At 38.9% G+C, this 25,200-nt stretch overlaps 1 protein-coding gene across 1 annotated transcript in view; it reads right to left on the bottom strand.

Annotated features, from left to right (window-relative positions):
- Window positions 1–226: 226 nt before the first annotated feature.
- The window catches only part of LOC128641174 (kinetochore protein Nuf2-B-like), a 42,974-nt gene continuing 18,000 nt past the window's right edge, over window positions 227–25,200 (bottom strand). The window contains exons 3-5 of the mRNA XM_053693742.1: window positions 20,274–20,348; window positions 18,617–18,693; window positions 227–293 (exon numbers count right to left, since the gene is read on the bottom strand). Coding sequence (XP_053549717.1) covers window positions 227–293; window positions 18,617–18,693; window positions 20,274–20,348 — 219 coding nt within the window. The remainder of the gene's footprint in view (window positions 294–18,616; window positions 18,694–20,273; window positions 20,349–25,200) is intronic.

A 25,200-nucleotide genomic window follows, 5' to 3' on the forward strand; every position in this document is an offset into this window, starting at 1 on the left:
GATCAAATCTGCAAAGCAGCCACTTGGTCTTCTTTGCATACATTTACTAAATGTTACCATTTTTATGTTTTTCCTGCAGCTTTTGAGAGAAAGGTTCTTCAGGCAGCGGTCTCAGTTTGATTCTAGTGCCTATAATTTAAGTTTTTTAAATTTTAAAGAAACTTATTTTTTGGATTTAATTTCTCAGCGAAAATAGCTGTTTTTCATTTTATCCCTCCCTTTATGGTTACTCGCGGACTTCCACATCTTTGGTATTATAGCCCATCAGTAAAGAGCTTGTAGACTCTCGCCACCTATATGGAAAAAAAAAAAAAGAAAAAAAAAATGTATGTAAGAACTTACCTGATAAATTCATTTCTTTCATATTGGCAAGAGTCCATGAGCTAGTGACGTATGGGATATACATTCCTACCAGGAAGGGGCAAAGTTTCCCAAACCTCAAATGCCTATAAATACACCTCCCACCACACCCACAACTCAGTTTAACGAATAGCCAAGAAGTGAGGTGATAAAATAAGGAGTCAAAAAGCATACAAAAAGATGAACTGGAAATATAATTGCTTTTATACAAAAAAATAACCACCACAAAAAAAGGGTGGGTCTCATGGACTCTTGTCAATATGAAAGATAATACATAAATTATGTTTTCTTTCATGTAATTGGCAAGAGTCCATGAGCTAGTGACGTATGGGATAGAAATACCCAAGATGTGGGAGTCCACAGAAGAGTCACTAGAGAGGGAGGGATAAAATAAAGTTTTTTTTTTGCTGAAAAAAAAAGTAATCCATACAAAAAAAAATAAGTTTTATACATTTTCAAGAAAAAAAAAAAAAAAATCATAAGCAGAAGAATCAAATTGAAACAGCTGCCTGAAGAACTTTTCTACCAAAGACTGCTTCAGAAGAAGCAAATACATCAAAATGGTAAAAATTAGTAAATGTATGCAAAGAAGACCAAGTTGCTGCTTTGCAAATCTGATCAACCGAAGCTTCATTCTTAAAAGCCCAAGAAGTGGCGACTGATCTAGTAGAATGAGCTGTAATTCTCTGTGGTGAAGACTGCCCCGCCTCCACATAAGCCTTGTGAATCAAAAGCTTTACCCAAGATGCCAAAGAAATGTCAGAGGCTTTCTGACCTTTCCTAAGACCAGAAAAAACAACAAATAGACTATTAGTCTTCCTGAAATATTTAGTAGCTTCCACATAATATTTCAAAACTCTTACAACAACCAAAGAATGTCAAAATCCTTCAAGGAGTATTCTTAGGATTAGGACACAAAGAAGGAACAAAAATTTCCCTGCTAATGTTGTTAGAATTCACAACCTTAGGAAGAAATGTAAACTAAGTCAGTAAAACAGCTTTATCCTGATGGAAAATCAGAAAAGGAGACTCACAAGAGAGCAGACAATTCAGAAACTCTTCTAGCTGAAGAGATAGCCAAAAGGAACAATACTTTTCAAGAAAGTAGTTTAATATCCAAAGAATGCATAGGCTCAAACGGAGGCGCCTGCAAAGCCTTTAAAACCAAATTAAAACTCCAAGGAGGACACATTGATTTAATAACAAGCTTGATATGAACCAAAGCCTGAACAAAACAGTGAATGTCAGGAAGATTAGCAATCTTTCTATGAAATAAAACAGAAAGAGCAGAGATTTGTGCCTTCAAAGTACTTGCAGACAAACCTTTATCCAAACCATCCTGATGAAACTGTAAAATTCTAAGAATTCTAAAAGAATGCCAAGAGAATTTATGCGAACACCATCAAATATAGATTTTCCAAACCTAATAATACATGTTCCTTGAAACAGACTTATAAGCCTGCAACATAGTGAAAACAACCGAGTCAGAGAAACCTCTATAACTAAACAATTTCCATACCTTCAAATTAGTAATTTGAAATCCTGATGGAAAAATAGCCCCTAAAACAAGAGCGCTAACCAAAGAGAAAGTGGCCAAGGATGGCAACTGAACATCTGAACAAGATCCACATACCAAACCTGTGAGGCCATGCTGATGCTATCAGAAACACATGAGACTGTTCCAATATGATCTTGGAGATCACCTTTGGAAGAAAAAAACAGAGGCCGAAAACAGAGGCAAAACCAAAACACTGCTAATGCATCCACCATTTCCGCCTGAGGATCCCTGAACCTGAAAAGGTACCTGGGAAATTGAGAGAACACATCTGTATAGAGAGATACCACTCTCCAGGATGTAAAGACTGATGGCTGAGATAATCCACCTCCCAAATGACTTAACCTGAGAAAGTCATAGAAATTAGACAGGAGTTGAATTCCACCCAAGAACGTATTCAAGATGATACTTACTTGCTAAGGAACTGCGAGTCCCTATTTGATGATTGACATATGCCACAGTTGTGATATTGTCTGTCTGAAAGCAAAATGAAAAGTTCTGTCCTAAAAAAAAAAAGAGGCCAAGCCTGAAAGAGCTGTGAAAATAGCACAGAGTTCAAAAATATCGATTTGAAACCTAGCCTCTTGAAGTTTCCAAACCCCTTGTGCTGTCAGAGACCATCAGGCAGCTCCCCAACCTGTAAGACTTGCATCCATTAAGAATACAGTCCAGGAAGGACGAACAAAAGGAGGCCCCCTGAATAAAAAGATGATAGAGTTGAGTGTTGGGATTTAAGAAAATCAACTGATATGTGAAAACAATCCCTGCACCATTGATTCAGTATGCAAAGCAAAAGAGGTCTCAGATGAAAAACGAGCAAAGGGAACCACACCCAATGCTGCAGTTATGAGACCTAAAACTTCCATGCACATAGCCTGTCTAACTTAAAGTCTAGAACATTCCTTTCAGTGGCTAACGCCAATTACAATTGACTCTTGTCCGATAAAGACAAAGTCATGAACACCGAATCCATCTAGAAACCCAAAAGAGGTGACCCTTGTCTGAGGAATCACAAAACTCTTAGGTAAATTAAATCCTCTAACCATATCTTGAATAAACAAAACTAGTTGATTCATGAGATTCCAATTTAAAAAAAAAAAAAAAAAAAAAATTGATTAAGCTTATACCAAGATACCATCCAAATAAGGAAACACCACAATACCCTACTGTCTTATAACAGAAAGAAGGGCACCCAGAACCTTTGAAAAGATTCATAAAGCTGTTGCTAAACCAAATGAAAAAGCGACAAATTGGTAAAGCTTATCTAAAAAGAATCTCAGAAACCACAAGTGGTCTGAATAAAATATGAGGATAAACATATCAGGACTTCTCCAGACTGGCTCCCATCTTATGGAACTCTCTGCCTCGCTCCACAAGACTCTTCTAGTTTTAAAAGCTTCAAGTGCTCCCTAAAGACTCTACTGTTCAGGGACGCATACAACCTACGCTAACCTTTCCTAATACCAGTTCCTCTCCTCCACTGCAATTTCCTGAACCCTCTTAGCATGTAAGCCAAATAGTCCAGCTGTTAGTAGATCACCTTCTTAAGAGCTGACTACAACAGTTCAACTATTGGCAGGGCCCTCTACCCTATAATTGTTTTGTGTACTCCCCCTTTGTTTATAGCGCTGCGGAATCTGTTGGCGCTCTACAAATAACCGATAATAATAATAATAATAATAATAATAATAATAATAATAATAATAATAATAATAACAACATCCTGTAAAATAGAGTGGACATGAAATGACCTCGCTGAACAAAAAGGCATAATAGTCCTTATATTGTTTTTTGTTAGAGTCTCAACTTTCAAGTTGGCGTTTATAAGTCTTAAGATCCAAGATTGGACTGAATCAACCTTTCTTCTTTGGGACAAAGAATAGAATTGAATAGAAACCCCAATTCCTGTTCCTGCTAAAGAACTGGTAAAAAACATAATTTATGTAAGAACTTACCTGATAAATTCATTTCTTTCATATTAGCAAGAGTCCATGAGCTAGTGACGTATGGGATATACATTCCTACCAGGAGGTGCAAAGTTTCCCAAACCTCAAAATGCCTACAAATACACCCCTCACCACACCCACAATTCAGTTTAACGAATAGCCAAGAAGTGGGGTGATAAAAAAGTGCGAAAGCATATAAAATAAGGAATTGGAATAATTGTGCTTTATACAAAATCATAACCACCACAAAAAAAGGGCGGGCCTCATGGACTCTTGCTAATATGAAAGAAATGAATTTATCAGGTAAGTTCTTACATAAATTATGTTTTCTTTCATGTAATTAGCAAGAGTCCATGAGCTAGTGACGTATGGGATAATGATTACCCAAGATGTGGATCTTTCCACACAAGAGTCACTAGAGAGGGAGGGATAAAATAAAGACAGCCAATTCCTGCTGAAAATAATCCACACCCAAAATAAAGTTTAATGAAAAACATAAGCAGAAGATTCAAACTGAAACCGCTGCCTGAAGTACTTTTCTACCAAAAACTGCTTCAGAAGAAGAAAATACATCAAAATGGTAGAATTTAGTAAAAGTATGTAAAGAGGACCAAGTTGCTGCTTTGCAAATCTGAGCAACCGAAGCTTCATTCCTAAACGCCCAGGAAGTAGAAACTGACCTAGTAGAATGAGCTGTAATTCTCTGAGGCGGAGTTTTACCCGACTCAACATAGGCAAGATGAATTAAAGATTTCAACCAAGATGCCAAAGAAATGGCAGAAGCTTTCTGGCCTTTTCTAGAACCGGAAAAGATAACAAATAGACTAGAAGTCTTTCGGAAAGATTTAGTAGCTTCAACATAATATTTCAAAGCTCTAACAACATCCAAAGAATGCAACGATTTCTCCTTAGAATTCTTAGGATTAGGACATAATGAAGGAACCACAATTTCTCTACTAATGTTGTTGGAATTCACAACTTTAGGTAAAAATTCAAAAGAAGTTCGCAACACCGCCTTATCCTGATGAAAAATCAGAAAAGGAGACTCACAAGAAAGAGCAGATAATTCAGAAACTCTTCTGGCAGAAGAGATGGCCAAAAGGAACAAAACTTTCCAAGAAAGTAATTTAATGTCCAATGAATGCATAGGTTCAAACGGAGGAGCTTGAAGAGCCCCCAGAACCAAATTCAAACTCCAAGGAGGAGAAATTGACTTAATGACAGGTTTTATACGAACCAAAGCTTGTACAAAACAATGAATATCAGGAAGAATAGCAATCTTTCTGTGAAAAAGAACAGAAAGAGCAGAGATTTGTCCTTTCAAGGAACTTGCGGACAAACCTTTATCTAAACCATCCTGAAGAAACTGTAAAATTCTCGGAATTCTAAAAGAATGCCAAGAAAAATGATGAGAAATACACCAAGAAATATAAGTCTTCCAGACTCTATAATATATCTCTCTAGATACAGATTTACGAGCCTGTAACATAGTATTAATCACAGAGTCAGAGAAACCTCTTTGACCAAGAATCAAGCGTTCAATCTCCATACCTTTAAATTTAAGGATTTCAGATCCTGATGGAAAAAAGGACCTTGTGACAGAAGGTCTGGTCTTAACGGAAGAGTCCACGGTTGGCAAGAGGCCATCCGGACAAGATCCGCATACCAAAACCTGTGAGGCCATGCCGGAGCTACCAGCAGAACAAACGAGCATTCCTTCAGAATCTTGGAGATTACTCTTGGAAGAAGAACTAGAGGCGGAAAGATATAGGCAGGATGATACTTCCAAGGAAGTGATAATGCATCCACTGCCTCCGCCTGAGGATCCCGGGATCTGGACAGATACCTGGGAAGTTTCTTGTTTAGATGGGACGCCATCAAATCTATTTCTGGAAGTTCCCACATTTGAACGATCTGAAGAAATACCTCTGGGTGAAGAGACCATTCGCCCGGATGCAACGTTTGGCGACTGAGATAATCCGCTTCCCAATTGTCTATACCTGGGATATGAACCGCAGAGATTAGACAGGAGCTGGATTCCGCCCAAACCAAAATTCGAGATACTTCTTTCATAGCCAGAGGACTGTGAGTTCCTCCTTGATGATTGATGTATGCCACAGTTGTGACATTGTCTGTCTGAAAACAAATGAACGATTCTCTCTTCAGAAGAGGCCAAAACTGAAGAGCTCTGAAAATTGCACGGTGTTCCAAAATATTGATCGGTAATCTCACCTCCTGAGATTCCCAAACTCCTTGTGCCGTCAGAGATCCCCACACAGCTCCCCAACCTGTGAGACTTGCATCTGTTGAAATTACAGTCCAGGTCGGAAGCACAAAAGAAGCCCCCTGAATTAAACGATGGTGATCTGTCCACCACGTTAGAGAGTGTCGAACAATCGGTTTTAAAGATATTAATTGAGATATCTTTGTGTAATCCTTGCACCATTGATTCAGCATACAAAGCTGAAGAGGTCGCATGTGAAAACGAGCAAAGGGGATCGCGTCCGATGCAGCAGTCATAAGACCTAGAATTTCCATGCATAAGGCTACCGAAGGGAATGATTGTTACTGAAGGTTTCGACAAGCTGCAATCAGTTTTAGACGTCTCTTGTCTGTTAAAGACAGAGTCATGGACACTGAATCTATCTGGAAACCCAGAAAGGTTACCCTTGTCTGAGGAATCAATGAACTTTTTGGTAAATTGATCCTCCAACCATGATCTTGAAGAAACAACACAAGTCGATTCGTATGAAATTCTGCTAAATGTAAAGACTGAGCAAGTACCAAGATATCGTCCAAATAAGGAAATACCACAATACCCTGTTCTCTGATTACAGACAGAAGGGCACCGAGAACCTTTGTAAAAATTCTTGGAGCTGTAGCTAGGCCAAACGGCAGAGCCACAAACTGGTAATGCTTGTCCAGAAAAGAGAATCTCAGGAACCGATAATGATCTGGATGAATCGGAATATGCAGATATGCATCCTGTAAATCTATTGTGGACATATAATTCCCTTGCTGAACAAAAGGCAAGATAGTCCTTACAGTTACCATCTTGAACGTTGGTATCCTTACATAACGATTCAATATTTTTAGAACCAGAACTGGTCTGAAGGAATTCTCCTTCTTTGGTACAATGAAGAGATTTGAATAAAACCCCATCCCCTGTTCCTGAACTGGAACTGGCATAATTACTCCAGTCAACTCTAGATCTGAAACACAATTCAGAAATGCTTGAGCTTTTACTGGGACACGGGAAAGAAAAAATCTCTTTGCAGGAGGTCTCATCTTGAAACCAATTCTGTACCCTTCTGAAACAATGTTCTGAATCCAAAGATTGTGAACAGAATTGATCCAAATTTCTTTGAAAAAACGTAACCTGCCCCCTACCAGCTGAGCTGGAATGAGGGCCGCACCTTCATGTGGACTTAGAAGCAGGCTTTGCCTTTCTAGCTGGCTTGGATTTATTCCAGATTGGAGATGGTTTCCAAACTGAAACTGCTCCTGAGGATGAAGGATCAGACTTTTGTTCTTTGTTGGAACGAAAACGATTATTAGCTCTGTTTTTACCCTTAGATTTTTTATCCTGTGGTAAAAAAGTTCCTTTCCCACCAGTAACAGTTGAAATAATAGAATCCAACTGAGAACCAAATAATTTGTTACCCTGGAAAGAAATGGAAAGTAGAGTTGATTTAGAAGCCATATCAGCATTCCAAGTCTTAAGCCATAAAGCTCTTCTAGCTAAAATAGCTAGAGACATAAACCTGACATCAACTCTGATAATATCAAAGATGGCATCACAGATAAAATTATTAGCATGCTAAAGAATAATAATATCATGAGAATCATGATGTGTTACTTGTTGCGCTAAAGTTTCCAACCAAAAAGTTGAAGCTGCAGCAACATCAGCCAAAGATAAAGCAGGTCTAAGAAGATTACCTGAACACAGATAAGCTTTTCTTAGAAAGGATTCAAATTTTCCTATCTAAAGGATCCTTAAACGAAGTACCATCTGACGTAGGAATAGTAGTACGTTTAGCAAGGGTAGAAATAGCCCCATCAACTTTAGGGATTTTGTCCCAAAATTCTAATCTGTCAGACGGCACAGGATATAATTGCTTAAAACGTTTAGAAGGAGTAAATGAATTACCCAATTTATCCCATTCTCTGGAAATTACTGCAGAAATAGCATTAGGAACAGGAAAAACTTCTGGAATAACCACAGGAGATTTAAATACCTTATCCAAACGTTTAGAATTAGTATCAAGAGGACCAGAATCCTCTATTTCTAAAGCAATTAGTACTTCTTTAAGTAAAGAACGAATAAATTCCATTTTGAATAAATATGAAGATTTATCAGCATCAACCTCTGAGAAGAACCAGAAGAGTCATCAGAATCAGAATGATGATGTTCATTTAAAAATTCATCTGTAGGGAGAGAAGTTTTAAAAGATTTTTTACGTTTACTAGAAGGAGAAATAACAGACATAGCCTTCTTTATGGATTCAGAAACAAAATCTCTTATGTTATCAGGAACATTCTGCACCTTAGATGTTGAAGGAACTGCAACAGGCAATGGTACTTTACTAAAGGAAATATTATCTGCATTAACAAGTTTGTCATGACAATCAATACAAACAACAGCTGGAGGAATAGCTACCAAAAGTTTACAGCAAATACACTTAGCTTTGGTAGTTCCAGCACTTGACAGCGATTTTCCTGTAGTATCTTCTGACTCAGATGCAACGTGAGACATCTTGCAATATGTAAGAGAAAAAACAACATATAAAGCAAAATTGATCAAAATCCTTAAATGACAGTTTCAGGAATGGGAAAAAATGCCAAAGAACAAGCTTCTAGCAACCAGAAGCAAATGAAAAATGAGACTTAAATAATGTGGAGACAAAAGCGACGCCCATATTTTTTAGCGCCAAATAAGACGCCCACATTATTTGGCGCCTAAATGCTTTTTGGCGCCAAAAAATGACGCCACATCTGGAACGTCGACATTTTTGGCGCAAAATAACGTCAAAAAATGACGCAACTTCCGGCGACACGTATGACGCCGGAAACGGAAAAGAATTTTTGCGCCAAAAAAGTCAGCGCCAAGAATGACGCAATAAAATGAAGCATTTTCAGCCCCCGCGAGCCTAACAGCCCACAGGGAAAAAGAGTCAAATTTTTTCAAGGTAAGAAAAAATGATTAAATCAAATGCATTATCCCAAATATGAAACTGACTGTCTGAAAAATAAGGAAAGTTGAACATTCTGAGTCAAGGCAAATAAATGTTTGAATACATATATTTAGAACTTTATAAAAAAAGTGCCCAACCATAGCTTAGAGTGTCACAGAAAATAAGATTTACTTACCCCAGGACACTCATCTACATGTTTGTAGAAAGCCAAACCAGTACTGAAACGAGAATCAGCAGAGGTAATGGTATATATAAGAGTATATCGTCGATCTGAAAAGGGAGGTAAGAGATGAATCTCTACGACCGATAACAGAGAACCTATGAAATAGACCCCGTAGAAGGAGATCACTGCATTCAAATAGGCAATACTCTCCTCACATCCCTCTGACATTCACTGCACTCTGAGAGGAAAACCGGGCTCCAACTTGCTGCGGAGCGCATATCAACGTAGAATCTAGCACAAACTTACTTCACCACCTCCATCGGAGGCAAAGTTTGTAAAACTGAATTGTGGGTGTGGTGAGGGGTGTATTTGTAGGCATTTTGAGGTTTGGGAAACTTTGCCCCTCCTGGTAGGAATGTATATCCCATACGTCACTACCTCATGGACTCTTGCTAATCACATGAAAGAAATCACTCCTAAAAATAATTCAGAGTGTACTAAGAAAGAATCTTCCCATAGAAGGTCTCATACTAAAAATATATTCAAACCCTAAGAATAATTTAGATTTTGGACTGAATTCATCCAAAAACAATTTAATCTGCCCCCCACCAGAAGGACTGGTTTGAGAACTGCATCTTCATGCAGTCTAATAACTAGTAATTATATAGCGTTTTTTCTCCCAGAAAGATTTAAAAAAAAAAAAAAAAAAAAAAAAGCTTTTTCAGTGCTTACACTCCGAGTTAACCAAGTAAGCAGCTGATAAAAACAGTTATTACCCAAATACATGGTACACAATAAATTGACCTCAAAGGGCCAATGGGCTGTATTAATCCTGCCGCTTGTAGTCAGGACATTCACCAACTGATCTACATTACCAGACTAAAAGTAGGGCAGAAAAAAAAAAAAAAAAACCAACTCTAAACCTCCAGAAACAGTGGCGATAATAGAAATCAAACAAATTATTATCCTAACAAGCTAGAGATATTACAATATATTTGAAATAATAATAAAAGATATAGTAAACATAATTAAATGAATACATCTAAAGTAAATAAACAGTTATATACTTGAGAATCTGAAACTGCTTATGCTAACTGTTCAAAGGTTGAGAAAACAGTAATGTCAGCCACAGATAAAGCTGAGCTAAAATATAAAAACAGTATGTGAATATGCTCTACTAAGGTTATATTCAAATTCTAAAGAATCCTGAAAATAAGTACCAAGTTCCATAGAAATAGTAGTACAGTCCCAAGAGGGAATCAGGATAACCATTCTCTAGACTCTAGAATATAATACAGATAGTATATTGAATAGGAGAAGATCTCAAGAGCAAAAATCTTAAAATCCAGATTTGAAAGGGATTAATAACGTAGTTAATAGGAGGACTAGGCTCCTAAAAGCTATAAATAACAAAATGTCCTTAAAGAACAAAAAATGTTCAAATGAGAAATAAGGAGAATTTTTAACAAACTGTCTGATACAGGATCCTTTGAGCTAAAGAAACCTTCATCAGTAGAATAAACAAGTATGCTGTTGGTCAGAACAAAATTAATTAAATCTTAACAATTTTGAACAGACCTGGTAAGTTTACTTAAAGGCACAATAGCAGTCATAACCTTTTATGATAAAAGCAATAACGTGATGTTTGCAGATGAAATTAAGTACATGAACTGAATAAGTAAAAACAGTAAATGTCATTGTACATGTAGAAACATTACTAGCATAAAACATGATAAATAAATGCCACATAATTGAGCTGAAGAAATAACAGCTTAATAATGAAAAGAACACACTTAGCTTTGTAGAATTGTGTTCTAAGGCATCATAGTTTCTACAGTAACATCAGAGTCAGGATCAGAATGAGACATCTCGCAAAATGTATCAGAAATAGAAAAACAACATTAGGCAAAACATTCAATTTCCACAATGTAACAGTTTCAGTAAATAGAAAAACCAAAGATAGTATTTTTTTATTTTTTTTTTTAAACAAAAAATAAAATAAAAAAGCAGGCATAACAGCTTTCAAAATTCATGAAAAAAAGAGAGCAATAGAGGGAGATGGGTAAAATAACTAAATTTTGGCGCCAAGAATGACGCATTAGGCAAAAGGAAGTTAAAAAATGTTGGTGCAAAACCAACACCAGAAAATGACAACTTGTGTTATAACAAACGCGATTTCGCGCCCAAACAACTAGCGTCAGACGCAGGAGATGACGAAGTTTGCGCCATCAGCAACTTTGCCCCAAGAATGACGCAATAAAAAGCATTTTGCTTCCTTGCAAGCCTAGATTTGCCCGCGAAAGTTTTTTGAGAAACAAGTCTAATTAGAAAAAGACTGAACCCCAGGTAAGAAAAAAGTTTAAATAAATAAACTTCCCAAACATGATTCCTATACTGAAACTGTTTAGACAGTTCATAGAAGAAATCATAAAAATCAAGCACAAACTTACTTCACCACCTCCATAGGGAGGCAAAGTTTGTAAAACTGAATTGTGGGTGTGGTGAGGGGTGTATTTTAAGGCATTTGAGGTTTGGGAAACTTTGCCCCCTCCTAGTAGGAATGTATATCCCATACGTCACTAGCTCATGGACGCTTGCCAATTACATGAAAGAAAACAACAATTTATGTAAGAACGTACCTGATAAATTTGTTTCGTTCATGGTGGCGAGAGTCTACGAGGCCAACCCATATTTTTGGGGTTATGATTTTTCGTATAAAGCACATTATTTATCCTATTCCTCTTTTATGCTTTTACTCCTTTTATACCTAACATGGCTATACGTTAAAAAGAGGTATGAGTGAGGTGGGAGGTGTATTTTATAGGCATTTGAGGTTTGGGAAAATGTGCCTGCTCCTGGTAGGAATGTATATCCCATCAGTAACAACCTTGTGGACTCTCGCCACCATGAAATTAATTTATCAGGTAAGTTCTTACATAAATTATGTTGGGGGTTTTCTCCACTCTTTAACACTATCTTTTTCTCCAGACTCACTTTCACTCTCCAATCTCTCTGTCCCGTTTACCCTCTGAGAAGTAATAGTCTAAGCACTAATGGGGTCCCTTTAGCCCTAGTGGAATATCATATCCTTGCTCTTTCATGGATATAGATATATATATATATATCCCTTTAGATAATATTTGTAGCCCTGATATACACACACACACTCAAGTAAATAAAAATACAGTAATTACCCAAAGGCACTCTGCTACTGGAGGAAACCAGTACGAAGCCTAGACCAGTGATGCAACATAACAGCAGAGGAACTGGAACAGGAGTATATTGACGAACAAACAGGCAGAGGCAAAGGACAAGTCCATGCAACCCTTTGGCTTGTGACTAAATCTCCACTGGTGAAAACAGAATTTATGTTTACCTGATAAATTTCTTTCTCCTATGGTGTGTCTGGTCCACGGCTTCATCCTTACTTGTGGGAATATTCTCTTCCCCTACAGGAAATGGCAAAGGGAGCACACAGCAAAAGCCGTGTACCGGACACACCGTAGGAGAAAGAAATTTATCAGGTAAACATAAATTCTGTTTTCTCCTACATTGGTGTGTCCGGTCCACGGCTTCATCCTTACTTGTGGGAACCAATACCAAAGCTTTAGGACACGGATGAAGGGAGGGAACAAGTCAGGTTACCTAAACGGAAGGCACCACGGCTTGCAAAACCTTTCTCCCAAAAATAGCCTCCGAAGAAGCATAAGTATCGAATTTGTAAAATTTGGCAAAAGTATGCAGAGAAGACCAAGTCGCTGCCTTACAGATCTGATCAACAGAAGCCTCGTTCTTGAAGGCCCATGTGGAAGCCACAGCTCTAGTAGAGTGAGCTGTAATTCGTTCAGGAGGCTGCCGTCCGGTAGTCTCATAAGCCAATCGGATGATGCTTTTCAGCCAAAAGGAAAGAGGTAGCAGTAGCTTTCTGCCCTCTCCTCTTACCAGAATAAACGACAAACAAGGATGATGTCTGTCTGAAATCCTTTGTTGGTTCTAAATAGAATTTTAAAGCACGGACCACATCTAAGTTGTGTAACAAACGTTCCTTCTTTGAAACTGGATTCGGACACAGAGAAGGAACAACTATTTCCTGGTTAATATTCCTGTTGGAAACCACTTTTGGAAGAAAACCAGGTTTGGTACGCAAAACAACCTTATCTGTATGGAATACCAGATAGGGTGAAGTACATTGCAAAGCAGACAATTCAGAAACTCTTCTAGCAGAAGAAATAGCAACCAAAAACAGAACTTTCCAAGATAGTAACTTAATATCTATGGAAGTAAAGGTTCAAACGGAACCCCTTGAAGAACTGAAAGAACTAAGTTTAGACTCCATGGAGGAGTCATGGGTCTGTAGACAGGCTTGATTCTGACTAAGGCCTGTACAAACGCCTGTACATCTGGCACTGCTGCCAGACGTTTGTGCAACAAAACAGACAGAGCAGATATCTGTCCTTTAAGAGAACTCGCTGACAACCCTTTATCCAAACCCTCTTGGAGAAAGGAAAGTATCCTAGGAATTTTAATTTTACTCCAAGAGAATCCCTTGGATTCGCACCAACAGATATATGTTTTCCATATCTTATGGTAAATTTTCCTAGTCACAGGCTTTCTGACTTGGACCAGAGTATCTATAACTGAATCTGAAAACCCACGCTTAGATAAAATAAAGCGTTCAATTTCCAAGCAGTCAGTTGCAGAGAGACTAGATTTGGATGTTCGAATGGACCTTGTACTAGAAGATCCTGTCTCAAAGGTAGCTTCCATGGTGGAGCCGATGACATATTCACCAGGTCTGCATACCAAGTCCTGCGTGGCCACGCAGGAGCTATCAGAATCACAGAGGCCTTCTCCTGTTTGATCCTGGCTACAAGCCTGGGAAGGAGAGGGAACGGTGGAAACACATAAGCTAGGTTGAACGACCAAGGCGCCACCAATGCATCCACTAGTGTCGCCTTGGGATCCCTGGATCTGGACCCGTAGCGAGGAACCTTGGAGTTCTGACTGGACACCATCAGATCCATGTCTGGAATGCCCCATAGTCGAGTTAACTGGGCAAAGACCTCCGGGTGAAGTTCCCACTCCCCCGGATGGAAAGTCTGACGACTCAAATAATCCGCCTCCCAGTTGTCTACTCCTGGGATGTGAATTGCAGATAGGTGGCAGGAGTGATCCTCCGCCCATTTGATGATCTTGGATACCTCTCTCATCGCCAAGGAACTCTTTGTTCCCCCCTGATGATTGATGTACGCTACAGTCGTCATGTTGTCCGACTGAAATCTTATGAATCTGGCCTTCGCTAGTTGAGGCCAAGCCAGGAGCGCATTGAATATCGCTCTCAGTTCCAGAATGTTTATCGGGAGAAGAGACTCTTCCCGAGACCATAGACCCTGAGCTCTCAGGGAGTCCCAGACCGCGCCCCAGCCTAAGAGACTGGCGTCGGTCGTGACAATGACCCACTCTGGCCTGCGGAAACTCATTCCCTGAGACAGGTGATCTTGAGTCAACCACCAGCGGAGCGAGTCTCTGGTTAACTGGTCTACTTGGATCTGGGGAGACAAGTCTGCATAATCCCCATTCCATTGTTTGAGCATGCACAGTTGTAATGGTCTTAGATGAATTCGAGCAAAAGGAACCACGTCCATTGCTGCAACCATTAATCCTATTACCTCCATGCACTGAGCTATGGAAGGCTGAGGAATAGATTGAAGAACTTGACAAGCGTTTAGAAGCTTTAACTTTGACCTCTGTCAGAAAAATCTTCATTTCTACAGAATCTATTATTGTTCCTAGAAAAGGAACCCTTGTGGATGGGGACAGGGAACTCTTTTCTATGTTCACCTTCCACCCGTGAGACCTGAGAAAGGCTAAAACAATGTCTGTATGAGCCTTTGCTTTGGAAAGGGACGACGCTTGGATTAGAATGTCGTCTAGGTAAGGTGCTACAGAAATGCCCCTCGGCCTTAGAACCGCTAGAAGGGACCCTAGTACCTTTGTGAAAATTCTGGGAGCAGTGGCTAAACCGAATGGAAGAGCCACAAACTGGTAATGTTTGTCCAGAAAGGCGAACCTTAGGAACTGATGGTGATCTTTGTGGATAGGAATATGCAGGTACACATCCTTTAAGTCAACGGTAGTCATATATTGACCCTCCTGGATTGTTGGTAAGATCGTCCGAATGGTTTCCATTTTTAATGATGGAACTCTGAGGAATTTGTTTAGGATTTTTAAATCCAGAATTGGCCTGAAAGTTCCCTCTTTTTTGGGAACTACAAACAGGTTTGAGTAAAAACCCAGACCTTGTTCCGCTGTTGGAACTGAGTGTATCACTCCCATTTTTAATAGGTCTCCTACGCAATGCAAGAATGCCTGTCTCTTTATCTGGTCTGAAGATAAGCGAGACATGTGGAACCTTCCCCTTGGAGGGAGTTTCTTGAACTCTAGAAGATACCCCTGAGAGACTATTTCTAGTGCCCAGGGATCCGGAACATCTCTTGCCCAAGCCTGAGCAAAGAGAGAAAGTCTGCCCCCTACTAGATCCGGTCCCGGATCGGGGGCTACCCCTTCATGCTGTCTTGGTAGCAGCAGCAGGCTTCTTGGCCTGTTTACCCTTGTTCCAGCCTTGCAATGGTTTCCATGCTGGTTTAGGCTGGGGAGCGTTACCCTCTTGTCTAGAGGCTGTAGAATTTGGTGCCGGTCCGTTCCTGAAATTGCGAAAGGAACGAAAATTAGATTTGTTTTTAGCCTTGAAAGGCCTATCATGTGGGAGGGCATGGCCCTTTCCCCCAGTGATGTCTGAGATAATCTCCTTCAATTCTGGCCCGAAAAGGGTCTTACCTTTGAAAGGAATATTAAGCAATTTTGTTTTGGACGACACATCCGCCGACCAAGATTTTAGCCAAAGCGCCCTGCGCGCCACTATTGCAAAACCTGAATTTTTCGCTGCTAATTTTGCCAATTGAAAAGCGGCATCCAAAATAAAGGAATTAGCCAACTTTAGTGCGTGAATTCTGTCCATGACTTCATCATATGGAGTCTCCTTTTGGAGCGAATTTTCTAGTTCCTCGAACCAAAAAGACGCCGCTGTGGTGACAGGAATAATGCACGAAATCGGTTGAAGAAGGAAACCTTGCTGAACAAATATCTTTTTAAGCAATCCTTCCAATTTTTTATCCATAGGATCTTTGAAAGCACAACTGTCCTCAATAGGGATAGTTGTGCGCTTGGCCAACGTTGAAACTGCCCCCTCTACCTTAGGGACCGTTTGCCATGCGTCCCTTCTGGGGTCGACAATGGGGAACATTTTCTTAACTATAGGAGGGGGAACAAAAAGGTATACCTGGCTTCTCCCACTCCTTAGTCACTATGTCCGCCACCCTCTTGGGTATCGGAAAAGCATCGGCGTGCACTGGGACCTCTAAGAATTTGTCCATTTTGCACAACTTCTCTGGAATCACCAAAGTATCACAAGCATCAAGAGTAGCTAGCACCTCCTTAAGCAGAGCGCGGAGATGTTCTAGCTTAAATTTTAATGCCACAATATCAGGTTCTGCCTGCTGAGAAATTTTTCCTGAATCAGAAATTTCTCCCTCAGACAGACCCTCCCTCACTGCCAACTCAGATTGATGTGAGGGTATAACAGATAAATTATCGTCAGCGCCAACTTGCTCATCCTCTATTTAAAACTGAGCAATCACGCTTTCTGGGAAATGCTGGCAGTTTGGATAAAAGATTTGCTATATAATTATCCATTACTGCTGTTAATTGCTGCATAGTAACAAGCATTGGCGCGCTAGAAGTACTAGGTATCGCCTGCGCGGGCAAAACTGGTGTTGACACAGAAGGAGAGGATGATTAACTATCCCCACTACCTTCATTTGAAGAATCATCTTGGGCAACCTTATTAAATGTGACAGTACTGTCCTTACTTTGTTTGGACGCCATGGCACAATTTGCACATACATTTAAAGGGGGAACTACCTTGGCCTCCATACACACAGAACATATGCTATCTGAAGGTACAGACATGTTAGGCAGGCTATTAATGCAATAAAAACGATTTTACACAAAACCGTTACTGTCTCTTTAAATAATAAAAGGAACACACTTTATTTCTGAATGTTCAAAAAACTATGAAGGAAATATCCGATCTTTATAAAATTTACACCCCAGTGTCTTAACGCTTTGAAAGTATTGCACACCAAATATGAAGTTTCTAGACCCTTAAATAAGCAAACCGGAGCTAATTGTTCAATTAACCGGTTTAAACACACTACAGTCCCTGCCACATACTTTGCTGCGGCTTTTACCTTCCTTAGGGGTTATTCACCACAGAAATAAGCCTTCCGGAGTCTGTTTCTCAGCCACAGGACCCTCTCACATGAAGCTGCATGCACTGCCTTTGGAAGTAACTGCGCAACTGAGGCGCGAAAATGAGGCCTCCTCCCTCTGCATACCAGAGTGAAGGGGCCTTTCTGACTAGATTAGGCGTCCAATGCCAGGCATAATTAAAACGTTCCCAAAAGTGTTTCTAAGTTCATAAAACACTCCAAATGTCATAAGAATATGATATAAGCAAATCGATTTAGCCCACAATAGTGTCAACCAGTATAGAGCCCAATTTATAAGCCTTTAATCTGTTACTGAGTCTAAGGAAATGGCTTACCGGTCCCATAAGGGAAAACTGACAGTCTTCTAGCATTACTATGTGTTAGAAAAGAGACTGGTCATACCTGAAGCAGATAAGTCTGCAAACTGTTACCCCCAACTGAAGTTCTCTGGTTTCAACAGTCCTGCGTGGTAACAGCAATGGATTTTAGTTACTGGTGCTAAAATCATTCTTTTAACAGAACTCTTCATCACTTTCTGTTGTAGAGTAAATAGTACAAACCGGCACTATTTTAAAATAACAAACTCTTGATAGAAGAAATAAAACTACAACTAACACCACATACTCTTTACCATCCCCGTGGAGATGCTACTTGTTCAGAGCAGGCAAAGAGAATGACTGGGGGGCGGAGCCAGAGGGGGGGCTATATGGACAGCTTTTGCGGTGTGCTCCCTTTGCCATTTCCTGTGGGGGAAGAGAATATTCCCACAAGTAAGGATGAAGCCGTGGACCGGACACACCAATGTAGGAGAAATATAGGTCACTTCCAATACTCCAAGTACATACCTCCAACAAGCAACGGCCTCAAATTAATCTGAGAACCCATCTTTTTGAAGAATCAAATGTGCATCTTCATTCTTTGACCACCTCCAGAGGAGGCAAAGTAAAGACTAGGCAAAGTAAAGATTGAGAAACTTGGTGAGGTGGGAAGGGTCTTAGGGTTTGGGAATCTGTGCTCATTTAAAATTTAGAGTTCTACTGTCTTTATTTTGCAGTCCTATCACTTACATGAGCTTTGCAATATTGGAAATTGCTGCAAACCCTTCAAGTAGCTGTGGGTACTGGGTGTCGAGACTCATAGGCACCTGAAAAAAATAAAAAAGCAAAATCTCAAAAGGTGGCAACCGATTTTATTACAAGGTGGGTGCAAATGTTTTCATAAATGTATTATTTCCTAAGCAGTGAAAAGATCACAGGGAACTAAATCATTAGTAGAATACAGCCCAATAAGCACTTTAAAAAAGGACATAAAACACACATTTCAATTCTAATTTACTTCAACAAAAAATAACAAGAGGACGCAAATTTAATAGAAGTATGGCAAGTTGTTTAAATTTGTAGGTTTGATATGAATCAAAAGAAAAAAATGGGTTTAATGTCCCTTTAAGTGCCTCAAAGCAGATTCTTACTCTTATCTTCCTTATTAAAAACAGACTTGATTTAATTAGGAAACATTTGGCAACGGATAGGGATTGCAGGTTAAACAAAGGATAGATATTCTCTGGTTCAGTTAGTGAAGAGACAACAGGCTTGTACCATGGTAAAGCTTTAGCTATTAAAAAGGAAACTACAAAAGGTTACAGCTAAAAAAAAAAATCATGAAAATTCAGTCATAATACAAACTTGGTATTGCCATCAAAGTTTAAAAAAAAAAAAATGGTATAGCCAAGATTGCAAACAGCTTTAATAAAAACCATTCTGCCAGAGCTTCCGGTTACAAAATAAGTCAACCTGTGCCTAAAGTAAAGAAAACTACATTTATGTACATGAAAATGATGCATCCCCTACACTGCAGAGGTGTCTCTACTCCCTACCTCTCAAATGATGAAGAGTGGGGCCATCATCTAGGTTTATAATGAGGACACAAACCTCCCATCTTTGTATCTCCTCCAAACATTGGTCTGTTCTTAAAGGGACAGTCAACTCCAAAATAAACATTCATGATTCCAATAGGGCATGTTATTTTAAACAACTTTACTATTTACATTTATCACCAATTTTGCTTTGTTCTCTTGGTATTGTTAGTTGAAAGCTAAACCTAGGTAGGCTCATATGCTAATTTCTTAGACCTTGAAGGCCACCTCTAAACTGAATGAATTTTGACAGTTTTTCACCACTAGAGGGCGTTAGTTCATGCGTCATAGATAACATTGAGCTCAGGCACGTGAAGTTACCTAGAAATAAGCACTGATTGGCTAAAATGCAAGTGTCAAAAGAACTGAAGTAGAGGGGCAGTTTAAAGAGGAATATATACACAAGGTAATCAAAGAGGTAAAATGTGTATTATAAATGTGTTGGTAATGCAAAACTGGGGAATGGGTAATAAAGGGATTATCTTTTTAAACAACAACAATTCTGGTTGTGACTGTCCCTTTAACTGTGTACCCTGCTCTTCTGTTCTGGGGGAGGGGGGGGGCAGGTCGATGTGACATGATGATATCTCATCAACAGCAACACTATTCATGAATTAAAATGTCTGCCTACTTCCTTCAGTTCAATTGAACACTAAGATTATTGCCCAGGACAATGATTAATTGCTTACGCATCAATCTTCTCAGCCAATGCTCAATCAGCCTCCAAAATCTGTTCATTTTAGGACAAACAGGATCCAATGTCATGGTGTAACCTAAGCCCTCACTCTACGGACAAGGTCACTGCGTCTTACCATAAAGAACTGCTCCATGCTGTAATTAAAGACTTCCATCAGGACCCGCATGTATATCCTCTGTACAACTTCAGCCTAGAAATACAATGGACTGCATTGAGACAACCATGTGCAAAATGTAAAAACTATTTATCCAACAACTAGTGACCTAGTTTTGTGGTGTAGCTCCACACTTACAACAGCCATAAGTTCCAGCAGTGCAGACAGACATATGATTATGAAAGGAAAAGATTTCACACTCAATAGCACTTTACTGACAATAAAAAGATTATAAGTCCATAACTGGAAGTTTGATAAAAAAAAACACTACAGTAACACAGACCTGTAGGGAGCTTGATAAGACTGGAACTAGCAGCAGAAAAAAAACACTAGAGAGAGATAAGCGTCAATTATGCTTCATTGTGCGTATTATGTACAGTTCACTCCCATGTTCCCAGAAGTACAGAAACAGGACAGTATAAAGGTAACTACTAAACTAGTGATGCATCATTGTGCGTATTGTGTACAGTTCTTATTCCCATGTTCCCAGAAGTACATAAACAGGACAGTATAAAGGTAACTACTAAACTAGTGATGCGTCATTGTGTACAGTTTATTCCCATGTTCCCAGAAGTACATAAACAGGACAGTATAAAGGTAACTACTAAACTAGTGATGTACACAATACGCACAATGACACATCACTAGTTTAGTAGTTACCTTTATACTGTCCTGTTTATGTACTTCTGGGAACATGGGAATAAACTGTACACAATGACACATCACTAGTTTAGCAGTTACCTTTATACTGTCCTGTTTATGTACTTCTGGGAACATGGGAATAAGAACTGTACACAATACGCACAATGACACAGTTCTTATTCCCATGTTCCCAGAAGTACATAAACAGGACAGTATAAAGGTAACTACTAAACTAGTGATGCATCATTGTGCACAGTTCTTATTCCCATGTTCCCAGAAGTACATAAACAGGACAGTATACAGGTAACTACTAAACTAGTGATGTGTCATTGTATGTATAGGGTACAGTTCTTATTCCCATGTTCCCAGAAGTACATAAACAGGACAGTATAAAGGTAACTACTAAACTAGTGATGTGTCATTGTGTACAGTTCTTATTCCCAGAAGTACATAAACAGGACAGTATAAAGGTAACTACTAAACTAGTGATGTGTCATTGTGTACAGTTCTTATTCCCATGTTCCCAGAAGTACATAAACAGGACAGTATAAAGGTAACTACTAAACTAGTGATGTGTCATTGTGTACAGTTCTTATTCCCAGAAGTACATAAACAGGACAGTATAAAGGTAACTACTAAACTAGTGATGTGTCATTGTGTACAGTTCTTATTCCCATGTTCCCAGAAGTACATAAACAGGACAGTATAAAGGTGACTACTAAACTAGTGATGTGTCATTGTGTGTATTGTGTACAGTTCTGTTTCTGTACTTCTGGGAACATGGGAATAAGAACTGTACACAATGACACATCACTAGTTTAGTAGTCACCTTTATACTGTCCTGTTTATGTACTTCTGGGAACATGGGAATAAGAACAGTATAAAGGTGACTACTAAACTAGTGATGTGTCATTGTGCGTATTGTGTACAGTTCTTATTCCCATGTTCCCAGAAGTACATAAACAGGACAGTATAAAGGTAACTGCTAAACTAGTGATGCATCATTGTGCGTATTGTGTACAGTTCTTATTCCCATGTTCCCAGAAGTACATAAACAGGACAGTATAAAGGTAACTACTAAACTAGTGATGCATCATTGTGCGTATTGTGTACAGTTCTTATTCCCATGTTCTCAGAAGTACATAAACAGGACAGTATAAAGGTAACTACTAAACTAGTGATGTGTCATTGTGTACAGTTCTTATTCCCAGAAGTACATAAACAGGACAGTATAAAGGTAACTACTAAACTAGTGATGTGTCATTGTGTACAGTTCTTATTCCCATGTTCCCAGAAGTACAGAAACAGGACAGTATAAAAGGTAACTACTAAACTAGTGATGCATTGTGTACAGTTTATTCCCATGTTCCCAGAAGTACATAAACAGGACAGTATACAGGTAACTACTAAACTAGTGATGCGTCATTGTGTGTATAGGGTACAGTTCTTATTCCCATGTTCCCAGAAGTACAGAAACAGGACAGTATAAAGGTAACTACTAAACTAGTGATGCGTCATTGTGTACAGTTCTTATTCCCATGTTCCCAGAAGTACATAAACAGGACAGTATACAGGTAACTACTAAACTAGTGATGTGTCATTGTATGTATAGGGTACAGTTCTTATTCCCATGTTCCCAGAAGTACATAAACAGGACAGTATAAAGGTAACTACTAAACTAGTGATGCATCATTGTGCACAGTTCTTATTCCCATGTTCCCAGAAGTACATAAACAGGACAGTATAAAGGTAACTACTAAACTAGTGATGCATCATTGTGCGTATTGTGTACAGTTCTTATTCCCATGTTCTCAGAAGTACATAAACAGGACAGTATAAAGGTAACTACTAAACTAGTGATGTGTCATTGTGTACAGTTCTTATTCCCAGAAGTACATAAACAGGACAGTATAAAGGTAACTACTAAACTAGTGATGTGTCATTGTGTACAGTTCTTATTCCCATGTTCCCAGAAGTACAGAAACAGGACAGTATAAAAGGTAACTACTAAACTAGTGATGCATTGTGTACAGTTTATTCCCATGTTCCCAGAAGTACATAAACAGGACAGTATACAGGTAACTACTAAACTAGTGATGCGTCATTGTGTGTATAGGGTACAGTTCTTATTCCCATGTTCCCAGAAGTACAGAAACAGGACAGTATAAAGGTAACTACTAAACTAGTGATGCGTCATTGTGTACAGTTCTTATTCCCATGTTCCCAGAAGTACATAAACAGGACAGTATACAGGTAACTACTAAACTAGTGATGTGTCATTGTATGTATAGGGTACAGTTCTTATTCCCATGTTCCCAGAAGTACATAAACAGGACAGTATAAAGGTAACTACTAAACTAGTGATGTGTCATTGTGTACAGTTCTTATTCCCAGAAGTACATAAACAGGACAGTATAAAGGTAACTACTAAACTAGTGATGTGTCATTGTGCGTATAGGGTACAGTTCTTATTCCCATGTTCCCAGAAGTACATAAACAGGACAGTATAAAGGTAACTGCTAAACTAGTGATGCATCATTGTGCGTATTGTGTACAGTTCTGTTTCTGTACTTCTGGGAACATGGGAATAAGAACTGTACACAATACGCACAATGATGCATCACTAGTTTAGTAGTTACCTTTATACTGTCCTGTTTATGTACTTCTGGGAACATGGGAATAAGAACAGTATAAAGGTGACTACTAAACTAGTGATGTGTCATTGTGCGTATTGTGTACAGTTCTTATTCCCATGTTCCCAGAAGTACATAAACAGGACAGTATAAAGGTAACTACTAAACTAGTGATGTGTCATTGTGCGTATTGTGTACAGTTCTTATTCCCATGTTCCCAGAAGTACATAAACAGGACAGTATAAAGGTAACTGCTAAACTAGTGATGCATCATTGTGCGTATTGTGTACAGTTCTTATTCCCATGTTCCCAGAAGTACATAAACAGGACAGTATAAAGGTAACTACTAAACTAGTGATGCATCATTGTGCGTATTGTGTACAGTTCTTATTCCCATGTTCCCAGAAGTACATAAACAGGACAGTATAAAGGTAACTACTAAACTAGTGATGTGTCATTGTGTACAGTTCTTATTCCCAGAAGTACATAAACAGGACAGTATAAAGGTAACTACTAAACTAGTGATGTGTCATTGTGTACAGTTCTTATTCCCAGAAGTACATAAACAGGACAGTATAAAGGTAACTACTAAACTAGTGATGTGTCATTGTGTACAGTTCTTATTCCCATGTTCCCAGAAGTACAGAAACAGGACAGTATAAAAGGTAACTACTAAACTAGTGATGCATTGTGTACAGTTTATTCCCATGTTCCCAGAAGTACATAAACAGGACAGTATAAAGGTAACTACTAAACTAGTGATGTGTCATTGTGTGTATAGGGTACAGTTCTTATTCCCATGTTCCCAGAAGTACAGAAACAGGACAGTATAAAGGTAACTACTAAACTAGTGATGCGTCATTGTGTACAGTTCTTATTCCCATGTTCCCAGAAGTACATAAACAGGACAGTATACAGGTAACTACTAAACTAGTGATGTGTCATTGTATGTATAGGGTACAGTTCTTATTCCCATGTTCCCAGAAGTACAGAAACAGGACAGTATAAAGGTAACTACTAAACTAGTGATGCGTCATTGTGTACAGTTCTTATTCCCATGTTCCCAGAAGTACATAAACAGGACAGTATACAGGTAACTACTAAACTAGTGATGTGTCATTGTATGTATAGGGTACAGTTCTTATTCCCATGTTCCCAGAAGTACATAAACAGGACAGTATAAAGGTAACTACTAAACTAGTGATGTGTCATTGTGTACAGTTCTTATTCCCAGAAGTACATAAACAGGACAGTATAAAGGTAACTACTAAACTAGTGATGTGTCATTGTGTACAGTTCTTATTCCCAGAAGTACATAAACAGGACAGTATAAAGGTAACTACTAAACTAGTGATGTGTCATTGTGTACAGTTCTTATTCCCATGTTCCCAGAAGTACAGAAACAGGACAGTATAAAGGTAACTACTAAACTAGTGATGCGTCATTGTGCGTATTGTGTACAGTTCTGTTTCTGTACTTCTGGGAACATGGGAATAAGAACTGTACACAATACGCACAATGATGCATCACTAGTTTAGTAGTTACCTTTATACTGTCCTGTTTATGTACTTCTGGGAACATGGGAATAAGGACAGTATAAAGGTAACTACTAA

This window comes from Bombina bombina, chromosome 10, assembly GCF_027579735.1.
Source record: "Bombina bombina isolate aBomBom1 chromosome 10, aBomBom1.pri, whole genome shotgun sequence".
Classification (NCBI taxonomy): domain Eukaryota; kingdom Metazoa; phylum Chordata; class Amphibia; order Anura; family Bombinatoridae; genus Bombina; species Bombina bombina.